Source organism: Garra rufa, chromosome 15 (assembly GCF_049309525.1).
Source record: "Garra rufa chromosome 15, GarRuf1.0, whole genome shotgun sequence".
Classification (NCBI taxonomy): domain Eukaryota; kingdom Metazoa; phylum Chordata; class Actinopteri; order Cypriniformes; family Cyprinidae; genus Garra; species Garra rufa.
The window spans coordinates 18,654,892-18,680,595 of record NC_133375.1 but is presented as its reverse complement, the minus strand read 5'-3'; the positions used below and the strand labels follow the sequence as shown (position 1 = coordinate 18,680,595).

The 25,704-nt window shown below is 35.4% G+C and overlaps 2 protein-coding genes across 19 annotated transcripts in view; both read right to left on the bottom strand.

Annotated features, from left to right (window-relative positions):
* LOC141286722 (NACHT, LRR and PYD domains-containing protein 12-like) overlaps positions 1-25,704 on the bottom strand; it is a 123,634-nt gene that overhangs the window by 24,718 nt on the left and 73,212 nt on the right. The window lies entirely within an intron of this gene.
* On the bottom strand, positions 4,138-8,904 carry LOC141286962 (uncharacterized). Its single transcript, XM_073819092.1, has 7 exons — positions 8,814-8,904; positions 6,133-6,258; positions 5,511-5,615; positions 5,048-5,132; positions 4,717-4,912; positions 4,467-4,630; positions 4,138-4,242 (listed from the first exon to the last, which is right to left on the bottom strand). Exons 2-7 carry the CDS (start codon positions 6,189-6,191, stop codon positions 4,138-4,140), a joined length of 714 nt encoding a protein of 237 aa, XP_073675193.1. The 5' UTR covers positions 6,192-6,258; positions 8,814-8,904.

The window sequence follows — 25,704 nt, the reverse complement described above, 5'->3', positions numbered from 1 at the left end:
TTAGCATTTATTAACAAAAACTAATAAGACGAGGCATAGACTCCATCACATGCTGTGTTATATGCCGACTAAACAAATTTATTACAGGGCGCGCAAACAATGAGCAATCAATTTATTTGTGAGGTAAACGGCAAAGATAACAGGGTTTTCAAAATGAAAACAAACAACAAAAAAGTAAAACTAATCTGGCTTTCGGTGACTGTGCTTGCGTGGGTTTCCCCCCCCCCTAAAAACTGACTGGCAATTTGGAGCAGCACAGCATGCACTCGCACAAATGCGATCTATGCACTATAACATGTAAAACGGGAATATGAAAGGAATATTCTAAAAGCAACTCATGTAAACAGCTTAATCATATTATTGTCTTATTCAGAATAAGGTCATTAATTAGATTACTGGTGTCTATGTAAACGTAGTTAATTTGACAGATAAAAAAAGATAAACTAACTAAAATTCATGAATGCACATTTACCACTTTGAAGATAACGGGTAGCAGAGAATAAAACTGAAAGTAAAGTGGAACCACTCCGTCAGCATGCTGTACACGTACAACTAAAGTCACATGCCGATTAACAAGACTAGCCTACCCTTACAAAACGAGTAAGAAATTTAGAACACAGATAATTATATATATTAGCACGATTTTATCGTGTATCTGCAATCTCACAGGCTGACAATTGACAATATGTCAATTAAGGCATATTGGCCAACACTAGCAGGCATAAATATAATAGTATGTCAATGCACAACATATGTTCTCTTACAAAGTCTTAATTTTGTTTTGGGGGTGCACTAGAACATGCTATCATACTTGGTGGTTCGAAAAACGCATAATTTTTCACATAATTTACATTATGACAATGGCTTTCTCCCAAGGCTGGAACAAACGGCTCGAATAGTTCCGGGTTCCACCTTTCGAAAATCCAAATGTGTTGTGATTGGTTAGCAGTCCCACTGCGTTGCAATTGCTGATCAGCTTACATGGCGTTCAGTACATGCCCCTTCCCAAAGCAGCAAACTAGATTAAAGTGATTCTTACACTTGTCTTTGCCATTTAAAGCTTGGGAGTGCCAGGATTATTTTTAATATAATTCCGATTGCATTCGTCTGAAAGCAGGAAGTCTACAGCAGGGTTGGTCCTATCGTCAGCCTATGAGATCGCCGATACATGATATTTTCATTATTGTGCTAATGTATTTCATTATTTACACGCCCGATACCATAAGGCTAGTGAAGCTATCTACACTGTATGATGAATAAATCTCTTACATCTCCGCATCCGCGGATGACCGTCACTTTTGACTTATCACTCGTGTTTACAGCAGCTGCGGCTCCACGTGTTTCAACCCTCTATACCATGAGGTATATAAGTGAAAAAGCATAATAGGACTCCATTTAATATTTGTCTAAAAATAACTTACCTCAGTATCTCCAAATGACACTTTGTATTCTTTAGTCCAGTGCAGAACAACTTTACGCCTGAATCCTGCAGATTATTATTGTTCATGTTCAGCTCTTTCAGATTGGTATCTGATCCAAGAACTGCAGACAAAGCTTGACAGCTTTTGTCTGTTAGGCCACAATCATTTAGCCTACAATGGAAATACGATTACAAAATTATTAGATTAAATACATTGTTTGAACACAAATAATAAATGCATTTTTCACCTAAGCTTTAATTAAAATGAAATATACATTGATAGTCTTGCTCATCACCTTTGCCATTGTAATCATGTGCTCAACACTGGCTACAACGCTCAATGCTGTAACAACTCAATGTAAAAACATGATACTCTCTATAGAGTGCTCACAAAAAATCAAATAAAAAAAATAGGCACAGGAGCATTTGAAAGCAGCCACTAAAAAATAATAATAAAAAATCACTAGGTAGCTGATTATCTGTTGACAGTCACTGCAAACCTCAGCATGAATGAACATAGCACATTTTGCTACAAACAATAACTGGTTAAAGGAGAACAAAACTCTCCATTCTCATCTAAAGAAAAAACACAAGAAAATGTTGCTGGGCGTTGAAACAGTAATTAGAATGATAACGTAATTACTGAGATAGAGATATATGATGAGAGATATATGATAAAGACATGATAAAATAATAAGATTTGAATGTTTGATATAATGTTTATACACCAAAAGCAGAATGAAAAACTGAGACTCATTTGAACTACACCTCATGGACTGTTTATCTGCTCGGCTCAAAGGTCAAACAGCAGCACAGCAAAATCTCATTAGAGTAGATGCATTTACTCGCTGATAAGTGTCACGCAACCACTAAACAATGCTTCGAGATCCAATGTGAAGTGCTTGAACTCAGGGAAGAACAGAAATTACTCGTAATTTAAACTAGTTTACAACTGGATGAAACAGGGCTGACAAACACTGTGCACACTGAGTCAGAAGATACTAAATTTATTTAGAGGACTGTTTTTCATACAGATACCCAGAAAAGTTACATTTCACCCTGGTATTAAGGTGCTATGTTAGTGCATTTAACTGTGGTTATCATGATTTAAATGTACACTACTAGGGAAGACAAATAGTGTATTTTAATAAAAATTTAACAATTAGAATTATTCAATTTTACTCTATAAGTTGCTACAATTACAATGGCCATATCGTTCAGGCTTAATCTCCCAGAAAAACAAGATTTTCCGGGACATTTAACATTTTATCTCATTTTTCATGGGCTGAACTTTATGTCATTATTTTTTAGGTTTCCCAGGATACATGGGAACTCTCAGATGAATGTAATTTTCAGGTGAAAGCAAGAAAATGACTTACAGTGCTCTTTTGGAGGTTTTGATGACTGCCAATAATCTAATGAGACACTCGTCTGATTTCTTGAATTTCTGAAGCTCAAACTCCTCCAGCTCCTCCTCTGATGTCAACAACACAAAGACCAAAGCAGACCACTGGGCAGGCGAAAGATCAGCAGATGAGAGACTTCCTTTGTTAAGGTGGGTCTGAATGTCTGTTACCAGAGTTTGATCGTTCAGTTCATTCAGACAGTAGAACAGATTGATGGATCTCTCTGGAGACAGATCAGCTTCAAATTTCTGCTTGATGTACTGAACTATTTCCTTTTGGCTCTGGTCATTGTCGTATTCTTGCATCAACAGACCTCGTAAGAGTCTGCGATTGGATTGGAGTGACAGGCCGAGAAGGAAGCGAAGGAAAAGGTCCAGATGTCCATTGTCACTCTTGAGTGCCTTGTCCACTGCAGTCTTGAGCAAATCAATCACATTTTCATTTTTGTTTTCCTGTCCTGAAGACTCATGAATAAATATATTTTCTTTCTTTGTGTCCAGAAACAGCTGTGCATAAAGAGCTGCAATGAACTCTTGAATGCTCAAGTGAACAAAGCAGTACATGGTACCAACAGTGATCCCTTTTTCCTCCATAAAGATCTGGGTACACATGCCTGAATACACTGATGCCTTATAGACGTCAATACCACAGGCTTCCAGATCTGATTCATAGAAAATCACATTGTTTTTTTCCAGCTGTTGAAAAGCCAGTTTCCCCAGTGAAAGGATGGTTTGTTTATCCCAGGAAACATCTGCTGTATATTCTCCATCATACTTTCGTCTGCTCTGCTGGATCTGAAAGCGGAGAAAGTGTGTGTACATTTGTGTCAGAGTCTTAGGAGTGTCTTCAGTATTTGACTCCTGCAGTGTTTTGAAGGCATCATCAGCCTGATTGTATTTCAGATCATTATTTCTTTTCTCCTCCAAAATGTTCTGGAGGACAGTGGCTGAAATCCAGCAGAAGACTGGGATGTGGCACATGATGAAAAGACTTTTTGATTGCTTAACATGATTGATGATTTCTTTGGCCAGAATCTCATCTGTGATTCTTTTTCTGAAGTACTCCTCCTTTTGTGCATCATCGAATCCTCGTATCTCTGTCAGCCGGTCGATACAGTCAGGAGGAATCTTACTGGCAGCTGCTGGTCTGGTGGTGATCCAGATTAGAGCAGAAGGAAGCAGATTTCCCTTGATGAGGTTTGTCAGGAGAACATCCAGAGAGACTGGTGAAAATACATCATGCAACGTCTCATTATCCTTAAAGTTTACAGGAAGTCGACATTCATCCAATCCATCAAGGATGAACAGGACTTTAAATTGATTTCTTCTTGTAAGGTTCAGTCCTTTCGTCTCTGGAAAAAACTGGGTTATAAGGTCCATCAAACTTAGTTTTACTTTCTCCTTTAAGTTCATCTCTCTAAATGGAAGAGGAAATATGAAGCTGATATCTTGATTTTCTCGTCCTTCAGCCCAATCCAGAACAAACTTTTGCACAGAGACTGATTTTCCGATGCCAGCAACTCCTTTTGTCAGTACAGTTCTGATCTGCTTGTCTTGTTCAGGTGCTTCAAACAAATTTTTGCATTCAACCTGTATTTCTTGTGATTCATGACGCCTAGAAGCAACTTCAATCTGTCTTACCTCATGTTCAGTATTGACCTGTTCACTACAACCCTGAGTGATATAGAGATCTGTGTAGATGTTATTCAGAAGAGTAGAGTCACCTTGCTTTGCAATTCCTTCAAAAACACATTGATACTTCTTCTTTAGGTTTGATTTTAGCTGATGAATGAATAATAGCTCATCTAAACACAAATACAGATATTTGTAATATTAATTTCTCTCCTACATTTAAAAATGACAATATGACAGATGATCATGAGTCTCTTACCTTCTAGAGTATCAGCAGCTTCATCTCGCTTCATCTCTCTCAGGAAGTAGAGTGTGAGATCAAGAGCTGCTTCTTTGACACTGCATCTGTTCTCATTAAAGTCCTTCACAAAGTACTGCAAGTTCTCTTTTTGTAATATTTTCTTAAACTTTTCCAGTTCATTCTTTAGAAACATGATCATTTTATTTTCAAGACCCTACAAACAATGCAAGAAAAAAACAATAACAACAATAAAACAATCTTCATCTATATGTGGTCAAAACAATTGATCCTATTTGTTTTTTTTTTGTGAATAATATTTTTTATTTTTTATAAAAATGAGTTTTCTTACCTGGAAGATCCCTGGGAAATCATCTGTGAAATTTCTGTTTTTCTTGTGAGTTTGGAAATCTGAATCTAATGTGTCATATCGAAGCCTGTTAGCAAATAAAATAATTAACTGCATTTTCAGGCAGAAATCATTTGCAAATATTTTTTTAAACAAAGGGGAAAATGCAGTGGCTGCTTAAGATCATGCTGTTAAGGTGTATGGTCTATTTAGGTGTTTTCGATATTTTTGTAAAAATGTATGTATGTATATATATATATATATATATACACACATGATAAAAATTATTTTGAAAATAATTACTTAAAAAATCTTTTGCCTTTATTTGCCTGCTCCTATTGGCTGTTTGTAGATCATCCGTGTGATAAATAGATGTTTAAATAAAATGTATACCATGATTTAGTTTTGAACAATAAAATCTCATAACACTCAATGTGTGACCAACAATAAGCAGCACCAGTAATACCTTTGGGTAGATGATGTTTTTTTCTCACTGAAATTTGGTCCTTCATATTTTGACCTGTCACTCTTCACAGACACAGAGCTGAACACATGTGAGCCTGATCTTACACTAATGACACAGAGAACAGAGAGAGGGAAAAAAATACAGCAAAAGATACTTTTATTTCAAGAGCTTCAAGTGAAGTGAAACATTGATTCCACAGCCTTCACAATATCTACTTCACCTTAATATACAAGTGTCTCTAAAATCTTGTTAAGTACACCCATATTATACCTGTTCACATCTTCACATGAGAAAATAGGAATTAATGTAAACTAATGTAGTGAATTTATATTATTTTTCTAAAACAAAACAGACGAGCTGTCATTTCACTTTTGTGGCCATACTGACACAATGAAAATGTTATTAATTCTAGGGCTTTTATTGTGAAGCATAGCACCACAGGCAGGATTTGGAATGGGAAAAGGATGTAATCGCAAATCGGTTTTGCATCTTTTCCTACAAGTAATAACTGAATTAAAAGAGCTCTGTATTTTAATGCATACTAGTAAAAAAAAATGCAATTATGATAAGTAATGCTGGGATAATTTTTAAAGCTAACAACTTGATATAGACTCCGTTTCACCTCTGTTTCTGTGAGAGATTCATCTCAGAGGGAGACTCCTTTCCTTGCTCCTCTGACATACTGCAGCTGAACAGCTCAACGCTGAGATATTTGCGGCGCAGAAGATGATCAGATGCTCATTATGACCTAGACATGACATTGTGACACTGAGATGAATATCACGATAGTTCAGAGGGGAAAACGATGATGGAAAAATAAGAAAGACAAATTACGAATTTAAAGTTAACAAACAAGCAATATGAAAAGAAAACATATGGTTCAAAATATATTATGATGCAGAGATTAAACACTGTGCTACAAGAAAAAGCGGGTTTATATACACACTATTTATGTTTTTCAACTTCATCAGTTCTTTTTTATTTGATATAGTTCAGTGATAGTTGGAAACTCTTCTCCTTGCGTTGCATGATGTAATGGCAGAAAAGAAACAAGTGAGAAATACAGACAAAGGAAAAGTTGGTTTTGGAAGAGATCGTTCTGCTGACCTTGCTGATAATCAAAAAAAGGAAGTCATAGAGACACATTCGTACGCTCACAACAGTCCAGAGCTAACTCCAGTCACGGGTTCGGAGCCATGCACGCCACATCCCAAGAAAAGTAAATCGGAGCCAAGGCTTTCTGAGGTACAAAATAACATTGTGCAAATATTGGATGTAGAAAATGAATCAGAATCCTGAAACCCTACACCATGAGATCCAACAAAACAGAGAACGCATAAACTCTTTAAAATAAGCCACTGAATTTATCTTCAAAGAGATGCATGATGTTAAAGGAAAAGTCCGGTGTGATATTGACCTAAAGTGAATTAAATCATGATACCGAGTGTGAACGTACCTTGCATATCTCATCTCGGTTTGTGTCTTGCAGTCCGAAATCATTAGTGATCATAAAATGATCCATATAGTTATCAGCCTTGATAATAAAAGATCTTGAGCATCTAATTTCAACAACTAAAAATTAAACGATTCACTTCTTAAAGATGTTCAGTTTAAGGATAAGGTTAAAAGTGTGATAAAGAGATGTTACAAGAAAGTCTTAAAGGGAGCAAATTTTGAAATATAAAATGTACAATTGAAATTAGAACAAATTTATGAATATAAAGCCAAGCGTGCATTTATAAGGTCAAGGAGAAAGTGGTTAGAAAAAGGCCCATCGAATTCTAAGTATTTAGGAATTAAGATATGTAAAACCAAAACCAAAGAATAAATCTTAATTATACCCCTTTCATTAAAAACATACAAAAGAAATTTTGAATGGGAGAGGCTTATCTAGACTAGTTTACACCAAAATGGACACTCCAAAACGTATCATTAATGAGACAAATAAATGTATATATAATTTTATTTGTGAAAAAATAAACCAATACTTTAAATAATACTTTGTAATCCACTTAACCAAGGTGGGCTAAATGTACTTGATGTTGAAATATCCAACACTTTCTTTAAAATGAAGCGAATACAAAATTATATTCGTTCAAAGGATAAGTTATGGTATTATATCCCAAATATTATTTTTGAAAGAGTAGGTGGTATTGAAATTCTTCTTAATTGAAAATGTATTATTAGCAAGCTTCCCAAAAAAACTTTCCAATTTTCACAAACAGCCATTGTTATCATGGATGATTATATATACGAACACAATTTTCTCCCTCGCAAGTGTTTAATTTGAAACAATAAATATATTGCACACCAATTGTTACACAAATTTAGTTAACTGGTTTAGACATTGGTTTGTTGGTTTCACGACTTTTAAATAGTAATGGTCACGTGCTTACCTATTCAGAGTTTTTAGAAAAAAATAATAATTTCATTTACCTGTTAAGGAGTAAGTGATGGTAATTAATGCCATTCCCTCAGAACTTATGAAATTATTAAGAAATTATATTAGATACAAAACCACATTTAGATTTCAGTCTTAAATTAGAAGGTATTTATATAAATAATAATAAAATAAAATAAAAAATCTTTAAGACTACTAAGATTTGCCAAATTTCCAATGTTTCTTTAGCAATCAGTTTTTGGAGATCACAATTTTTTAAGATGTCCAGATGTTTTAGTATCACTAATAAAATTAAAGGGGTATCATTCAAGATTGTTCATCGTATTTATCCTATAAAATAGGTCATTGTGAAGTTTTGTAAAGACATTGACTTGAAGTGTGTTTTCTGTAAAGAGGAAAATTAGAGTATTGTACATTTATTTTATGATTGTATTTATACTCAATTATTTTGGTGTGATTTGTTTTTGTTGTTGTTCAAGTACTAATGTTGAATTGCAACTCAAGGAAAATGATTTTTTTATATAAGTATACTTTGGACTGTAAAGTTTGGTATATTGTAAATTTACTCATTGTATTTTATGGAAACTTAAAAAATCTATTCTTTGAATAATTTGTAAATATTTGTTCTTATTTGTTTATGATTGTATTTGTTTTGTTGTCATTTGTGTTGTTGCCCTTGTGTCTTCTTAGTTCGAGAAACTGCAATAATAATAATTTAAAAAACAGTTTTACCATGATCACTAAACGACGGAGGGTGGACAAATATTTCTGGCTGCTTACTTGCGCAACAAAGAAGGCCTGTAAATTATAATTTAACATTGCAACTGAAAAACGCTCACAAGATTTAAAATCCCTTAATCATTCCCCCAAATAACTGTAATTGTGGTAGCATTTAAACTTACTTGCAGTAGTACAGACGGTCTTGAGCAGCACAAACAAAACCCAGAAGTCTTTGAAACACTTTCGATTTGTGATCGCAGGTAAACACATCCTTCTTCTTCTTCTTCTTCTGGTGTTTTTGGCAAACCAACGAAAGAGGTGCATATCCGCCACCTACTGATCTGGAGTGTGGAGTGAACAGATTTGGTAGGAAGAAAAAAGAGAGAGAGAAAAATAAATAAATAATAAAATCCTTATAAATTACTTAAAAAAATTAAATTCTTATATGTCCTGTCTTTTTTAGATAGCTAAAGAATTCCCCATTAATTCTTGATTGCATTTGTTTTTAGTGATATTATATCATACCCCATCAATCTTAATTTTTGACTAAATTGGTTTCTTTCTCTTTCATAAGCATCAAATGTAAGAATGTGTTTTACTGTTTCTGGAATCCCACGTTTGTCACAACTGCCATTTTCATGTTTCCCTATTTTGTGTAAATTGTAGTTTAATGCTGCATGTCCTATTCTTCTTGTAATAATAACATGTTTCTTTCTACTACCCCATCCCATTCTCTCCTCTCCTACACGCGTTCCTGTATCTGGTGAAGATGCCTTCCCTTTGTTCCACAATCCCATGACTTTTGTCATAACTTTCTGACTTCAGCTGAGATTAATTTCTTAAATTCAGTTTTGCTAATCGTTGTAAAAATTTCACTATGATTGGTAAATTAGTGACTGATGCAGACAGAGAGTCAGGTGTGCAGTGTAAATAGTTTATTAAGCATTTAAAAGCTTTATGGAAAAACATTTAACATTTCATTTTAGATGCTTTAAGATGTAAGTAAAAGTATGAAATTATTCACTCGAGCTGTAAGAAAATTCAACAGACAACAAAAATGAAGAACACAAGTTTGAAACTTGAAGCAACTCTAGTAAAAGTCTTCTCACACTCAAAGCACATATAATCTCTCACACCAGTGTGTATCTTCTGATGAACTTTTAAAGTCTGCAGATGTGTAAAACTCTTTCCACATACAGAACATGAATGTGGTTTCTCCTTTGAATGAACTTTCAAGTGATCCTTCAGGCTTGAAGCCCACATTGATCACATCCATGCAGTTTCTCTCCAGTGTGGATGTTCATGTGTGTCTTAAGGTTTGCTGGTTGTGTGAAACTCTTCCCGCACTGATCACATGTGAAGGGTTTTTCTAGTAAGTCTGATAAATTTAATAGATATTTAGTCTCATTGATGAAGGATCAAGAATAATCACCAACCTGTTTGTTCTTCAGTGTGTTTCATTCTGCAGGGTTCAGGATCTCTCATGTTCTCACTGTACTTCAATAAACTCTCTCTCTGCAGATTTCACTTCTTCCTGATGCTTTGATGCTGGTCTTCACTTTTGAGCTGATGGGAATATTCCAGCATTTATTAATGAACTGCAGTGGGAGGAGCTTCACTAAAGGAAGAGCAGATCTGCCAAAATGTAAAAGTTTGCTTTTTTTAACAATTCACATTTAAGCAATTAATTTTATCTGCTATTATCAGATTTTTATATTAATTCACACATGCATCTCTTTCTATGTTTTTTCCATATATTTCAATTCTACATTTATCTGCCCTCTCTTTAACATATAGGCAATGAAATATGGACAATAGAAAATTCCAGGATCAAATGCCAAGATAAAAAAGTCAAATATTGAAATGTTAAGAACAAAATAATTTAAAAATAAATAAATAAATGTACAGTTATGTAACTTATAAAAATCATTGTTCCCATAATTGAATCCGTTTGAACTTGAGTTGTTGTCATTGTGGAGTAGTGTTGTTTCTTTTATTGTTGTTTTATAGTGTTGTAGTTCCTTGAGTGTTTAACATAGTTTAACACAGGCTACTGAAATAAATGCTGTCTTGTAGATATCATAATAGTGACTGCATAGTTCAGGTCTGACTATAAGAATGAAACAAACTTTAACTGACAGTTAACAGGAGATCGGCACCATAGATGAGGTGAAAACAGGAGCTATTATCATGAAACAGAGGATTTTCAGCAGCTCTATTAATATTGATGAGCCTTAGACTATAAACACTCATTAAACAAGCCATTCAGGATCAGCAGCAGATCATCTCACTTTATTCTGAGTGTTTGCTTTTAGAAACTGATTGTTTGAGTCAGAATATATGCTGAAAGCCTATTAAAATGCTCTATTTCTCAAGTGATACAGAAAAAATACCACAAATATAAAAGATATTGACAACTATCTTTATCAGAGATTATGTATTGTCCATATTAATCTGAATATACTTCGTTTTTGTAATAACTACATTCCTAACAACAAAATAGTTCCCTCTTACCTTCAAAAGCCTTCTATAGAGACCTATAAGTGTTAGTAGCTGCACAAATAGCACTGAGAGGATAAAAAAAAATAATTAAGATCCCATGAAAATTTCGATTAAACTAAAGGTATATAAAGTGTATTTGACAATATAGTGAAGTGATCGCCTCAGAAAACGCCACTAAAGCGCACGTGAGTGATGACGTCATCACTGCGAGGCGGGCGAAACCAACGGTAAATGATCATAAAAAACGCGCCAAATTCGGTTTAAAATGGCAAAATATACACAAAAACAACGTATCAAACTAAATATTGGTAAATTAGTTACTGATGCAGACAGAGTCAGGTGTGCAGTGAAAATGGTTTATTAAGGCGGCAACAAGATGGCGAGTTAAGCACATGTAGATTTCTCGGCTCTTCAGCAATTTCTGAATTTTTCCTTTATATTTAATCTGTTTTCATCCCAAATATTACTTTTACTATTGATTCGTCAGAGAGGATCAACATTTTGTCATCCAAAAAAAGTTTCTAGCCACCCAAAAATAGTTATTCCAGGAAACAAGGCTACAGCTATGAAAACCTTGAATACTAATTCCGAACACGAATACGCCATGGAAATTGGTCGTGACGACCACAAGGATAAATGCAAAGAGCCATATCTGTACAAAACACTCCAACTAAAATGTTCACTAAGAAACTGAAAGGTGCTGAGGATCTTGAAATTTTCAATGCAGCTCTCCTGGAAGCTTTGGTCGCCAGATTTGATTTGCAAGATGGGAAGCTGAGTCGTATTGAAAGTAAGATCACGGAGAATAGTCTGATGATTGCAAACCTATCCAAGGCAGTGGAATTCAACGCGGTGGAAATTAAGGACTGTAAAGCCAAAATGAATCTGTTTGATAAACAACTCACCTCTTGTTATGAAGCAGACGGGACAACTAGGTAAGTATAATACAGGTGATGTTTTATTTATTCAAAGCAGCAGTGCCGGAGGTGAATGGAGAGTTCATGATGGTGAGTATGACTTGTAGAGATGATTTCAGAGCCGGGTGGAAACGTGGAGTGAATAACAGGTCCTTTCCGTTACAGGTGGCGAGACTGGAGGATTCCAAGAACGATAGACGGAGGGATATACTGAGAGTTCATGAATCCGCCACCCTCCGCTGACGCGGAAGTCAGCTTTCGGCCACACACCACTGACGACTGGAAACTGGGAAGACACAGAGGACTGGAACTTGGAAGACTGGAACGAGACAGAGATCAGGTAAGTACAATAAGGTAAGTATTTCTGATAGTGAGACTCGTAGAGAGACACTAGCAGTCCGCTTTCGCTAGAACGAGCCCGGACAATGAGTGGTGTGTGGAGAGTGGCTTTTGTGTGCTGGTGATGATTGAGTGCAGGTGTCCATTAATCAGTATTCAGGTGAAGGTGATCTGGGAGTGATTGTGGGTGCAGAACCTGACCAATCCGTGACACCGCTAATCTCGCTTCACATGCAGACCTGAGCACTCGTACATCAGAGCTTGAACGCTACAAAAGAAGATGGAACCTCCGAGTGATTGGAATGAAGGAGACTGCAGATGAAGCCATCCGTGAAGAAGTCATCTCATTGTTAGCTGAAATAGCTCCTCACCTGCGGCACAAGCTTGATGACATCGTGGATACAGTCCACCGCGTTGGTCCACGGCAAAAGGATAAATCCAGATAGGTGATCATTCAGTTTTGTATGAGGAAATACAGAGATGAGTTCTGGAGCTCCACAAAATTTTCGGACATCTGTAAGGCCAAGGGGATAAAGTTCACTGAGGACTTAAGGGAGATCGAGAGGCTCCTGCGGCGCTGTGTCCGGTGATCAGTGAGGCCAGAGCTGCGGGGAAGAAAGCGTACTACCGCGGCCCTTACGGCTGTATTGAGGGCACTCGGATCGTCAAAAATAACTGACTCCGATAATGTCAACTGATAACTCTAATTGCATCGTTTTTCCTTGACGGAGAGATGTAAGTGGGATGTTCTGTCATGTTTTGCTGTTGAGCAGGATTTCGTTACAGTGCTCTGTTTAGGGCAGACGTTGTTCACGTGTTCTATAGACATTTTTACTTTACTTATTTGATCATTTATTATAATAGCCTACGTTATTTTATTTAGTTAAGTAAGTCGATGTTCTCGGTGAAGACATCTTTATCTTTTATTTCTTTAAACGCAAGGGGTCTCCGTAACTCTGTCAAAAGAAAAGCCTTTTTTTCTATTTTGTAAAAACAAAGGTGCACACTGTGTATTATTACAAGAAGCGCATTCTAAGCCTGATGATGTTAAATTCTGGTCAAGCCAATGGGGTGACAAAGTAGTTTTCAGCCATGCCTCTACACAGTCAGCAGGGGTTGCTATTTTATTTAATAACCTCCCTGGGAAAATACTGAAGTCAAAGATTGACTCGAACGGTCATTGGATTTCAGTTGTCTTAAACATTGATGATGTTTTGTTTATTCTATTTAATGTGTATGGCTTCAACAGTATTCAGCTTAACAACAAATTATTAGCTGGAATCTCTAAACTTTTATTTGAATTGAAACTTCTGTACCCAACTGACAATGTTATTATGGGAGGAGATTTCAATATGGTTATGGATGAGACATTAGATCGTTGCCCTCCTAAATTTAGTGATTCGCACCCGAACCTTCATTTTCTAAACTTCTGTATAGATAATAATGTGATGGATGTTTGGAGGGCTGGGAATCCAAATCTAAGGCAATTCTCTTGGTTCAAACCAAATGGGATTTACAAATCTATGATTGATTATTGGTTAACTTCCCCTGGTTTAACTGAATTTGTCAAAGACATCTCAATTTCCTCAGCACCCTTAACCGATCATTGCTGTATTTCTTTATCTTTCTGCTCGAATAAAAGAGAATCGCGAAACAAGGGTTACTGGAAATTTTATTCTAATTTGTTAAAGCATAGTGTGTTTTGTTCGCAAGTTAGATCAATGATAAATAGAGCAAAATTAGATAAAGAACACATTTCATTTACAAGTAAATGGGAGTACTTAAAACACAAAATTCGGGAATTTTCTATACATTTCAGCAAAAATTTGAGTAAAGCTAGAGCGCATTTGGAGGAAGAATTATCTAGAGAGCTAAATAATTTATGTAATAAAAGTGACATGGATGATGAAACCAGGCTTAAAATTTTATCTTCACAATCCAAAATTGATAATTTGTATATTCAAAAAGCCAAAGGAGCGTATGTGAGATCCAGAGCAAGATGGATAGAGAAAGGTGAAAAAAGTAATAGTTATTTTTGCAGACTCGAAAAAAGGCGACAGGAAAAAAATACTATAAAGTCTCTTTATGTTAATGGAAATATAAATAACTGCCAAAAAATAATTTCTTATGAGATCTTTAAATTTTATAGCACTTTATATAGCTCAGCCTTCTCTGAAATATATTGTAATAATTTTTTTGACAAAATATATACTAATATACCACAGATTGATGAACATTTTAGAGATCTGTGTGAGGCGGATGTTAAAATTGAAGAACTTGACAAAGCTATTGATAAATTATCCTCAGGAAAATCTCCAGGCCCTGATGGCCTTACCCCTGAATTTTATACATTATTTAAGACTTGAGGGGGTTATTGTTTAATGTTTTTCTTGAGTGTTTTCATAATAATGTACTTGCTTCAACTATGGAGCAAGGACTGATTACTCTTATACCCAAGCCAGGAAAGGATGCTCGACAAATTGATAATCTTCGACCCATCACTCATCTTAACTGCGATTATAAGGTTTTAGCTCACATATTTGCCAATAGACTAAAGAAAGGATTAGACCAAATAATAAGTGAATCACAATCTGGATTTATGAAAGGTAGATCAATACATGATAATATCAGATTAGTTTTAGATATTTTAGATTACCACGAATGGATTGAGGATGATGGTTACATTTTGTTTTTGGATTTAAAAAAAGCGTTTGACACAATTGAACACAATTTCATATTTGATTCTCTTAGTAAATACGGCTTTGGTAACAAATTCAAATCTTTAATTAAAATGCTATATAAAGACATACATAGTTCTATATCACTGTCGCATGGGACTTCTCAGAGATTTAATATTACAAGAGGAATTAGGCAAGGATGTCCCATTTCCCCTTTCTTATTCATCTTGGCTGTAGAGATGCTCACTATTTTGATTATTAATGATAATAGTTTTGATAAACTCACGGTATTTGAAAGACAGATTTCTATTAGTCAATTGGCGGACGATACAACTCTTTTTTTAAAAGATAAATCTCAAGTTGATAGAGCTATTAAATTAGTTAATCTCTTCTCCAATGCTTCTGGTTTGCATTTAAACATAAACAAATGTGAATTCATTTCAATTCATAACAGCGAATTAGATGCCCTATGCAATATCCCAGTTAAAACCTCTGTAAAGTACTTGGGTATTACTATTACTAAAAATAATAATCATAACATTCAGGAAAAATTTGTAAACAAATTTCTAAAAGCAAAATCAATACCTAATAGTTGGTTACAAAGAGATATCTCAATTTTTGGAAGAATTTTGTTAACTAAAATGGAATTTCTTTCTAGATTTGTTTACCCAGCCTCATCACTAGCTATCCCTTTTCATTTACTTAAGGAATATTACAGTACAATCTTTAATTTTATTCGGAAAAATAAGCATCACTATATAAACAAAAATGATTTGATTCGTAGTTATGAAGAAGGAGGTCTGAATGTTATTGACTTGGAAATATTGAATAATGTCTTAAAAACTCAATGGCTAAGATCATTTCTTAACAACCCAAACAGTATATGGTATACAATGTCATCTTCAGTGTTTGGGAAAGTAGGTGGTCTCAATTTTTTAGTCAAATGTGATTTTGAACTGTCCAAGTTACCTCTCAAATTGTCTCTCTTTCACCAACAGGTTTTGTTGTGTTGCAAATTAGCATTTTCTCACAATTTCAGTCCTCACAAGTCTTGTATTTGGAATAATCGTTTTACTCTACACCGCAATAAGTCTTTATTTTATGAAAATTGGGTTAAATATAATATCATGTCTTTACTGGATATGATGGATAACCATGGTGACATTCTCAGCTACAATGATTTCTGTCTGAAACATGGATTTGTATGCCATCCTAAAGAGTTTTATACAGTTGTAAATGCCATCCCAAAAAAGTATGGTATTGTTGATCAAAGGAATTCTGTCTCACTATTCCGTGACTTTCTCTTTCCCATCTCTGTGTTTGGGTTCTTTTTCTATTAGAGATCAAAAATGTACCAACTTATTGATAAGAAGTGTCTTCATTAATAGACTTTCCCCAAATCGACTCAGACGTCACCATATTTTTAAGGATTTTGATTCAAAAGATTTAAAAGAGATGAGAATAAGTTACCTCTCTTTTCCAATTTTCCCGAAAGTAAAAGAACTTCAATTTAAGTTAATAAATGATATATATCCATCAAAAGAATTCCTTAGGTCAATATTCAATATTGAAGAAAATTCTTGTCAATTTTGTGAAAATGATATTGAAACCACTGAGCACATTTTCTTCAACTGTATTCATTCAAAGTTGTTTTGGTCTCATTTAGAAAACAGAATGTCCTGTGTCAATATCCAGATTAACCTTCTAAATTATAAACAAATTAAGTTTGGAGTGCTTAAAGATTGTTCACAACACTTTCTGGTTAACAACCTTCTTTGTTGTGGTAAATTTTTTATTCACAAATGCAGGTTTCTGAAAACTGCCCCTTCTTTCCTTCATTTCATAAACGATCTTAGAATTATCACTTCATCTCTGTGTACCCTTTCAAGCAATAAGGCTAAGTTTAGTGATTTATAATTTTTTTATAACCCCTTTGCAAAGTCATGTAAATGTTTTATATATATATATATATATATATATATATATATATATATATATATATATATATATATATATATAAAATTTATTTTAATTATTTATTTTATTGTAATATTCTTTTATCTTGATTTTGTAACTCAAATTTGGTTACTACTATGTATATACTTTACAGTTATGTCTGCCTTATGTACTTGCAATTGTTTGTTTTGAAATTTATATTTTGGTTAATTTAAAGCCTGTTTGATTTGTAAATTTGTTTATTTTCAATTAAAAAAATGGTTTATTAAGCATTTAAAACATTTAATTATGGAAAAACATTTAACATTTAATTTTAGATGCATTTAGAGGTAAGTAAAAGTATGAAATTATTCATTCGAGCTGAAAGAAAATTCAACAGACAACAAAAATGAAGAACACAAGTTTGATACTTGAAGCAAACGTAAAGTAAAAGTGGAAGTCTTTGACTAACAAGCATCTCAAGTAAATAAAAGTGAAGATGGATCAGATGCAATCCTACATGACAGCACATCTTATCCATCTATGCATTTTGTAAAACACAGACTAAGTGGAAGAATAACTACTGAAGATGCAGCAAAAAACAAATCAGCCTCTTTTCAGCTTAAAGAACATTTTGAACCTGTAGAAAATCTTATACATTTGCATTTGAAGAACATTTTGAACATAAAATGAAACTTGTGATAAATTATAATATAAATATATAAATGATAAAGCAAAACTGTAAAAAAAATAAAAAAAATAAATAAAATTTTTGGATTTCAATCTCAGATGAAACTGCTGCTCCTGAAGATGAAATTTATTCTCTATAAAAACTTGAGATGGTGTTTCTTTGTCCTGTCACTCACTCTGGCAGGTTAGGACATATTTTATTACTCAGTGTCATATTATGTCATGTTTGGCGAGGTTGAAACATCAGACTTAGAAAGTGCTGGATCTATGATCTACTTATGGTGTACATTTCTTATATGCCTTGATAAATGTAATGAACGACTGAAACTCTTCCCACATTCAGTGCAGTGATACGGTTTCTCTCCAGTGTGGATCCTCTCATGTCTTTTCAGGTGTCCTGAGTGACTGAATCTCTTGTCGCAGTGTGAACACTTGTAAGGTTTCTCTCCAGTGTGGATCCTCTGGTGGGATTTCAGTTGATCAGCTGTAGTAAAAGTCTTCTCACACTCAAAGCACATGTGATCTTTCACACCTGCATGTCTCTTCTGATGAACTTTTAAAGTCTGCAGATGTGAAAAAGTCTTTCCACATGAAGAACAAGAATGTGGTTTCTCCTCTGAATGAACTTTCAGGTGCTCCTTCAGGTTTGAAGCCCACAAAAATGTTTTGCCACATTGATCACATTCATGTAGTTTCTCTCCAGTGTGGACGTTCATGTGTGATTTAAGGGTTCCTCCTTGTGTGAAACTCTTCCCGCACTGATCACATGTGAAGGGTTTCTCTCCAGTGTGGATCCTCATGTGAACGTTGAGACCCTTCTTGCTCATCAAACTCTTTCCACACTGAGTGCAGGTGAAACCTTTCTTGTCTCTTCTTTTCAGTAAAGAAATAATTTCAGTCTGTGGGCGAGTTTTTTCTCCAGTTTTGACATGAAGTTGTTCCTCCTCCATTAGATCTGAAATTAAAGTTAAAAAAGGTTACAATATAAATAAATCATGTGAAGTGAAAGCAGACAATGGCTGCACCAAATTATGATCATGTTGACACATTTTCACAAAATAAGGTACAATGATCTACATTAAAAGATATAGTCACATCCAAAGTTTATGTAGTGAGAATGATCCAATGCTTGATCAACTCCACAATTAAAATTTTACATTAAAAACATAATATTAGCATTAACATACTGTACTAAAAGCTTATTATGTAACTAATAACTATTTTAAATGAATTAACTGGCCAATATTATCAATACTATTTCCCCAATTTTCACAAGAACAACAATAATAATAATAAAAGAAACATTTTTACTCTGAAGATAGAAAGTCCCCCCATATTATTTATTGGACTTTTCCACCATCATTTTTTTTAAACTATTAAAGTATTTTTCTACTAAGTCTGATGAACTGCTGATAGCTTTAATAGATATTTAGTCTCATTGATGAAGGATCAAGAATAATCACCAATCTCTCATGTTCTCACTGTCCTTCAATAAACTCTGTCTCTGCAGATTTCACTTCTTCCTGATGCTTTGATGCTGGTCTTCATTTGTGAGCTGATGGGAATATTCCAGTATTTATTGATGAACTTCAGTAGGAGGAGCTTCACTGAAGGAGGAGCAGATCTGCCACAATTAAAGATAAATCAATTATTACAAACTATTTGTGTAATATTTTACACGTGTTAAATATTAATGTTCACCCATCTGTCCATCTAGTGACATAACCTAATTAACCACAAAGCCTTTTATGCTAATTCACAACTTATATCTCTTTTTATTTTCATTTACACATTTAGATTTGCACATTTATATTACCTCTTATTAATTTATATGCACAAGACAATTAATATAAGGGAAAGCCCCATACAATTACCAAATATAAACAATGTAAGGTACAAATTTGCATGGTACAAATAAACTGCCAATGGAGTTTAATAGAACAATTTGTTTTTGTATGTTTTAGTTTGAACAGTTTATCATCAATTCACTAAATAAACGCTGTTATCTATGTATTGTAATGTCATTTGATTGTCTCATTTGCTTAAGTCTGCTAACAGCAATAAAAAGATCTTAATGTGGCAATTTACGGATCTGAAAACGGGTGAAAACGGGATCTATTAACATGAAAGAGAAATTTCAGCATTTAATGATAATATCTGATAATACTGATGAGCCTCAACTATAAACACTCATTAAGCAAGCCATTAGGATCAGCAGAAGATCATCTCACTTTATTCTGAGTAGGCTATATTATTACTGTAAATTTGTTTTTCCATTAGATCCATTTCCATTAATACAGTGCGTTATGAATGCACTTCTCACACTAACATTAAAATACATGTTACAACACAACAATGACACCAATCTTTACAGTTTCTGCCCTGTTGAAATATAACATTTAAAAATGTAAAATAATGAAAACTAATTTTTCTTTGACAAACATACATAATCTAAAAGAAATAAAGCTACAACATCAAAATCGCATGAGCATGTCTTAAGATGGATTTCCATTAATTTCCTGAAGCTTTTGGCCAAACACCGAAACAACCAAACACACGGATATACCACAAACAAATACTGGTCGAACAGGAAATCCACAAATTAAAAAGAAGAAAAATAAAACCTCATCAAACCAAGGCACTCGAAAATCTTGTGGAAAAAATATAAAAAGCCTTTTTCACATGGCTTTACAATTAAAAACAGCAAACGTGCACCGACACATTGAGGCTAACTTGACTTCATCAGGGTGAAAAGATTTTTTGGTGTCTTAGAGGCTGATAAACAGAAAAAGCAAATCTCCCAGAAGAACATTGCAACTGGAGCGAAATTTCTGTTTATTTCACAAACAATGCAGTTATCTAAAATGTTAAGATTTAGAAAATAGATTGATATTTAATCATCTTAAAGGTTGAGTGTAAAATGTGTAAAAATAGTTGCTAATCATTTTTAAGACATGATTTTCACTTTTAAAAAAGTTTTTTTTTTTTTTACAGCATTTTGTGAAGACAAAATCTCAAACCACTCGCTGACTGCATTTATCAAGCACAATTCAACACTTTTACAGTAATTTTTGATAAATACTTTTCAGTTGCTTAAATAAATATAATAATTATGCAACCCTGTTACTCTTGCTGAAAGCTTGGACCTCATTAAAAATAAATGTGAATTAGTGTATATAAATGTAACATTTTAAAAAAAGGTGCCCATTATATTTATTGGTTTAACTTATTCCACAGCTCTTATGATTTCTGATGAACTTTTTACAGCCATTGTGTTCTTCAGCATCAATAAAGAAGAATCAAGAATAAACACCAACCTGTTTGTTCTTCAGTTTTTTTTTTTTTGTTTTTTTTTGAGAGTTCTGGAAATCTCAGCTTCTGCCAGTACAAAGAAGATATCAAGACTAAATATTGGCATAGACGTCATAATTCAATGCAAATGTAAATTTATTTGTGATAGTTATGAAGTATATGTACTATGTTCTTAAGGAGAAAAGAAACATCTCTTCTGGCTAATTGTAACAGATAACCTTTCACTTAAGTTATACTATAAAAATAAGAGTTAGAATTTGACAACAAACAGAGCATTGCTGGTTATTTTCAAATATCCTAATCTACATTAACAAACCCACATGTATAAACTGAAAACCTTGAAAAATACGTTAAAAACTATTGACTTATTTATGTTAATTATTAAATAACATCAATCAAACACTACTTAGTTTTTAGTTCAGTTTAAAAAAAAATGTCAAGTCGTAGCTAATGATATTAATTGAGGAAAACTCAATGATTTAAATTTGGCTAATAATTATTCAAATGTACAATAAATATGTTTTTTTGATAGCAAACGAATAGCGATAAACACTACTTAACTGAGGTAAATGTAACGCTACCGTTACTGTCTTACTAACATCTTCTGGTTTTCAAAGTTTGATAGGATTTTGATTACATGAGGGATAAGGTCATTTCAGTAATTTATAACTTTTAACATACCTTCTGCTGTTTTCCGTGGTGTAGTAAAAAGACTTTTGAAAAAGCGTCTCCAGCGATCTGTCACGTTACTTTTGAAAACAATAGATGTGCGTTTTGAATTGGAGAAGTTTTATTTATCCGCCCTAGAGGACACCATTAAAATTATAGATAAAAAACATAATTCAAATAATCATTGGTGTAGCGGCATATACTCAAATAACAATATTAAAGCCGCAGCAGGCTAAGACACGAGGAGATTATACTAAAGACGCGCACTCTGAAGCATTACATCTGATGTTATTTTTATTACTCCGTTTCACCAACAGAAGAACAAACATGGATCACTTACTTTGGTAGATGCATTCAGTCAAGGGAAGATACATCAAACGTCACATAGACACAGATAACGATGGTAGTAACGTCATTGACAGTAGTGACGGTCAAAAGAAAGTTTTTCCCCATGCTCACCCTGCAGCCATGCTCCAAACAACCCGCCATGTCCCACAGGTGAACACACACACTAATATAAACACCACACCCCCTCACGGTTCCATAGTTACAAATGACGTCACACCACATGTGCACATACAACAGTATAGAAGGAAAGAAGAAATATCACAAAAGACTAATAAACCCGATGTATGGCTCCTACATTCCGGCCCCAAATTATTTCATAGTAATAATTAACCACAACTATTACCTTGTGGGAGACAGACACCAATTAGAATGAACTATTAGTCCTTTAAAGTCCAATAACAACAAAGTTCATTCAGACTGTACAAGATCTTCACTGCCCTTCTGCTTCCTGCAGAAGGCAGACTTTGGTTATTGGTCTGTTCAAATAACTTGTTTTGGTCTTAATCCGTACACTTCGTACCAGTCCATTTTTGTCTAGAACAGTATCCACAATTCTTCCTGTAATCCAAGTGTTTCGAGGTGCCATATCATCCACTAGCACCACCAGATCTCCTGAAACAAAGTTTCTTTTTACGGAATTCCACTTCTGGCGCTCCTGAAGTCCCGGAAGGTACTCCTTTACCCAGCGCTTCCAGAACAAGTCCGACATGTACTGAACCTGTCTCCAGCGACGACGAGAATAAACATCCTCCTCCTTGAACAATCCTGGAGGCAATAATGGCCGGGATTTAAGCAAAAGCAGATGATTAGGAGTCAATGCCTCCAAATCTTGAGGATCTGTAGATGCTTTTGTTATTGGACGACTATTAACAATCGCTTCAACCTCACAAAATACCGTTGCCAAGCTTTCTTCGTCAAGGATCTGAGTCTTACAGACAGAGTTCAGCACTCTACGAACTGATCGAATTAATCTTTCCCAAGAGCCTCCATGATGCTGCTGGGGGATTGAAAACCCATTTAACACCCTTTTGCAACAGTACATCATTTATGAGGTTATGATTCAGATTCTCAGTAGCCTGCCTCAGTTCACGTTCAGCGCCCACAAAATTAGTACCGTTGTCCGAACGGATTTCCAGAACTTGACCACGTCTCGCTATAAATCTTCTGAAACCATTAATGAAGGAGTCCGTGTCTAAAGACGAAAGAACTTCAAGGTGTATGGCTCGTATCGCCAAGCATGTAAAAATGAGCCCATACCTCTTGATCACAGTTCTTCCACGTTTAACTTCAAATGGTCCAAAACAGTCCAAACCAACTCGACTGAAAGGAGGTTCATCAGGAGTAATTCTGTTGTGAGGAAGATCAGCCATTTTCTGCTGTCCAGATGAAGCAGACAGTTTACGACAGATAACACATTTAGTCAGAACCTTTCTGATGGCAACACAGGCACCAGGAATCCAATACTTCTGACGTAAATGAGAAAGCATGTGGTTTCGTCCACCATGGCCCGTTTCTTGATGTACATCAGCAAGGATGAGATTAGAAATGTGTTGATCTTTAGCCAGTAATGTTTAACTCTGCCGTGACCATATCCTCCAAGGATAAAACATCCTTTGGCACTTGGGCCTTAACACCTTCCATCTGAACCTGTAGCTTTTTCTCCAGCTGATCAGTACTTAGATCCAATTTAGAAAGGATTTCTCTCAGCAGCTTTCGATGTCGCACTAAGGATAGAAGCAAGGTCTTAAACTTGAGAAGCCAACCAACTGCCCTTTTAAGATAGAACCAAGAGGAAAAGTAACCAATGAGCTTCTCCACCGGACTAACCTGCTCAACTTGAGCAGTGTTCACCACCACAGCCTTGACCTCTGGGTCTCCAAAGAGAGAGCTTTCCAAGGTCTCAGGATTATCAGGCCACCTGTACTCAGGCTCTTGAAGAAAGTCAGGACCACAGAGCCATACATCAGACTTTAAAAATGACTGAACTTTAACACCTCTGGAAGCTAGATCCGCAGGGTTGTGTGATGTATTCACGTACCTCCACTGCGATACGTTAGACGTTCTCAATATTTCAGACACTCTGTTTGCTATGAAGATCTTAAATCTAGATGTCTCATTTTTTATGTATTTCAAAACAGAAGTGCTGTCCGTCCAAAAGACCGACTCTTCAAGGTCCATTTGCAGCTCCTTCCTCCACAACTTATCCATCCTACTAGCCATCACTGCAGCAGTCAGCTCCATCCGAGGAATAGTGACAAGTTTAAGAGGAGCTACACGTGCTTTTCCCATTACAAATGCACTGTGAGTTCGTCCATTATTATCATGGAGCAACAGGTAAGTCACAGTCCCAAACCCTTCCTCACTTGCATCTGCAAAGTGGTGTAGCTGAGCAAAGACAAGATGACCACAATCCACAGGTTTTAAGCACCTGTTGACCTCCCAATTTTCAAGGTTATGAAGGTCTTCCAGCCAAGCCATCCATTCTCCGACAACGGAAGAGGGCAAGGGATCATCCCATCCCAAACGTCTCCTGCAAAGGTCTTGGAGGATTTTCTTGGCAGACAAAACGACAGGTGCCAAGAAACCAAGAGGATCATAAATCGAACTAATCACGGACAAAATTCCTCTTCTTGTGAGTGGGTGGGATTTAAGTATGATTTTAAACTTAAATGAGTCAGATTCGACACACCACCGCACACCCAAGGCACGCTCAACAGGCAAGGAATCGTTATCCAGATCCAAATCTTTTACCTCTCTGGCTCGCTCTTCCTGAGGAATTGCAGCGAGGACAGTACGTCGATTACTAATCCATTTTGTGAGCTTAAAACCTCCTTTAGCACACAAGGCACTAAGCTCTTGATATAAATATACTGCTTCATCTTCAGAGCCAACAGACACCAAGCAATCATCAACATAGAAGTGGTGCAAGACAGCATTAACTGCCATAGAATTAAAATACCTTTGATTGTCTTCAGCACACTTCCTCAGGGCGAAACAGGCACAGCTAGGAGAGGAAGTAGCACCAAACAGATGCACCATCATTCTGTACTCCACTAGCTCCCGACTGCAATCTCCATCAGGCCACCACAGGAATCTCAACAAGTCAGAGTCTTCAGCCGGAACCCTGACCTGATGGAACATGGCCTCTATATCTGCCATAAGCACCACAGGTTCTTTACGGAATCTTGTGAGGACTCCCACCAACAAATTTGTGAGATCTGGTCCTTGAAACAACTGTGAATTCAGAGATGTCCCCTGGAATGTGGCCCCACAATCGTAAACTACCCGCAGTTTTTTCTTTTTAGGATGATATACCCCGTGGTGGGGTAAATACCACACTCTTCCATCACGACGAGTCAGATGCTCGGCAGGAACTCTCTCGGCATAGCCATCAGCCAGCATCTTGGTCATAAATGCAATGTAGTCTGAGCAAAAAGATGGATCTTTATTCAAACGCCTTTTGAGACTCAATGCACGCTGTTCTGCAACTGGTTTGTTGTTAGGCATTTTTAGGTATTTTTGTCTTACCGGCAAACCGATACTGTAATGACCATCGATGAGCTTGACAGATTCGGAAACTGACTCAATGAAGCGCTTATCCTCTCTCGACTGACCAGGTTGTTCATCCTGCAGATTTTCAGGAAAATCCACCTTCAGTTGCTTCTCCCAAAGCTCATCAAGCC

Excerpts from the sequence above, each read along its gene's own strand:
- LOC141286962 (XM_073819092.1), bottom strand. The coding sequence starts at position 6,191 with ATGTCAGAGGAGCAAGGAAAGGAGTCTCCCTCTGAGATGAATCTCTCA. Across the intron at positions 5,133-5,510 it reads AAAACATCATCTACCCAAAG|GCTTCGATATGACACATTAG; the intron begins GTATTACTGGTG and ends ATTTGCTAACAG. Across the intron at positions 4,243-4,466 it reads AGGTCAATACTGAACATGAG|AGAGATGAACTTAAAGGAGA; the intron begins GTAAGACAGATT and ends TCTTCCATTTAG.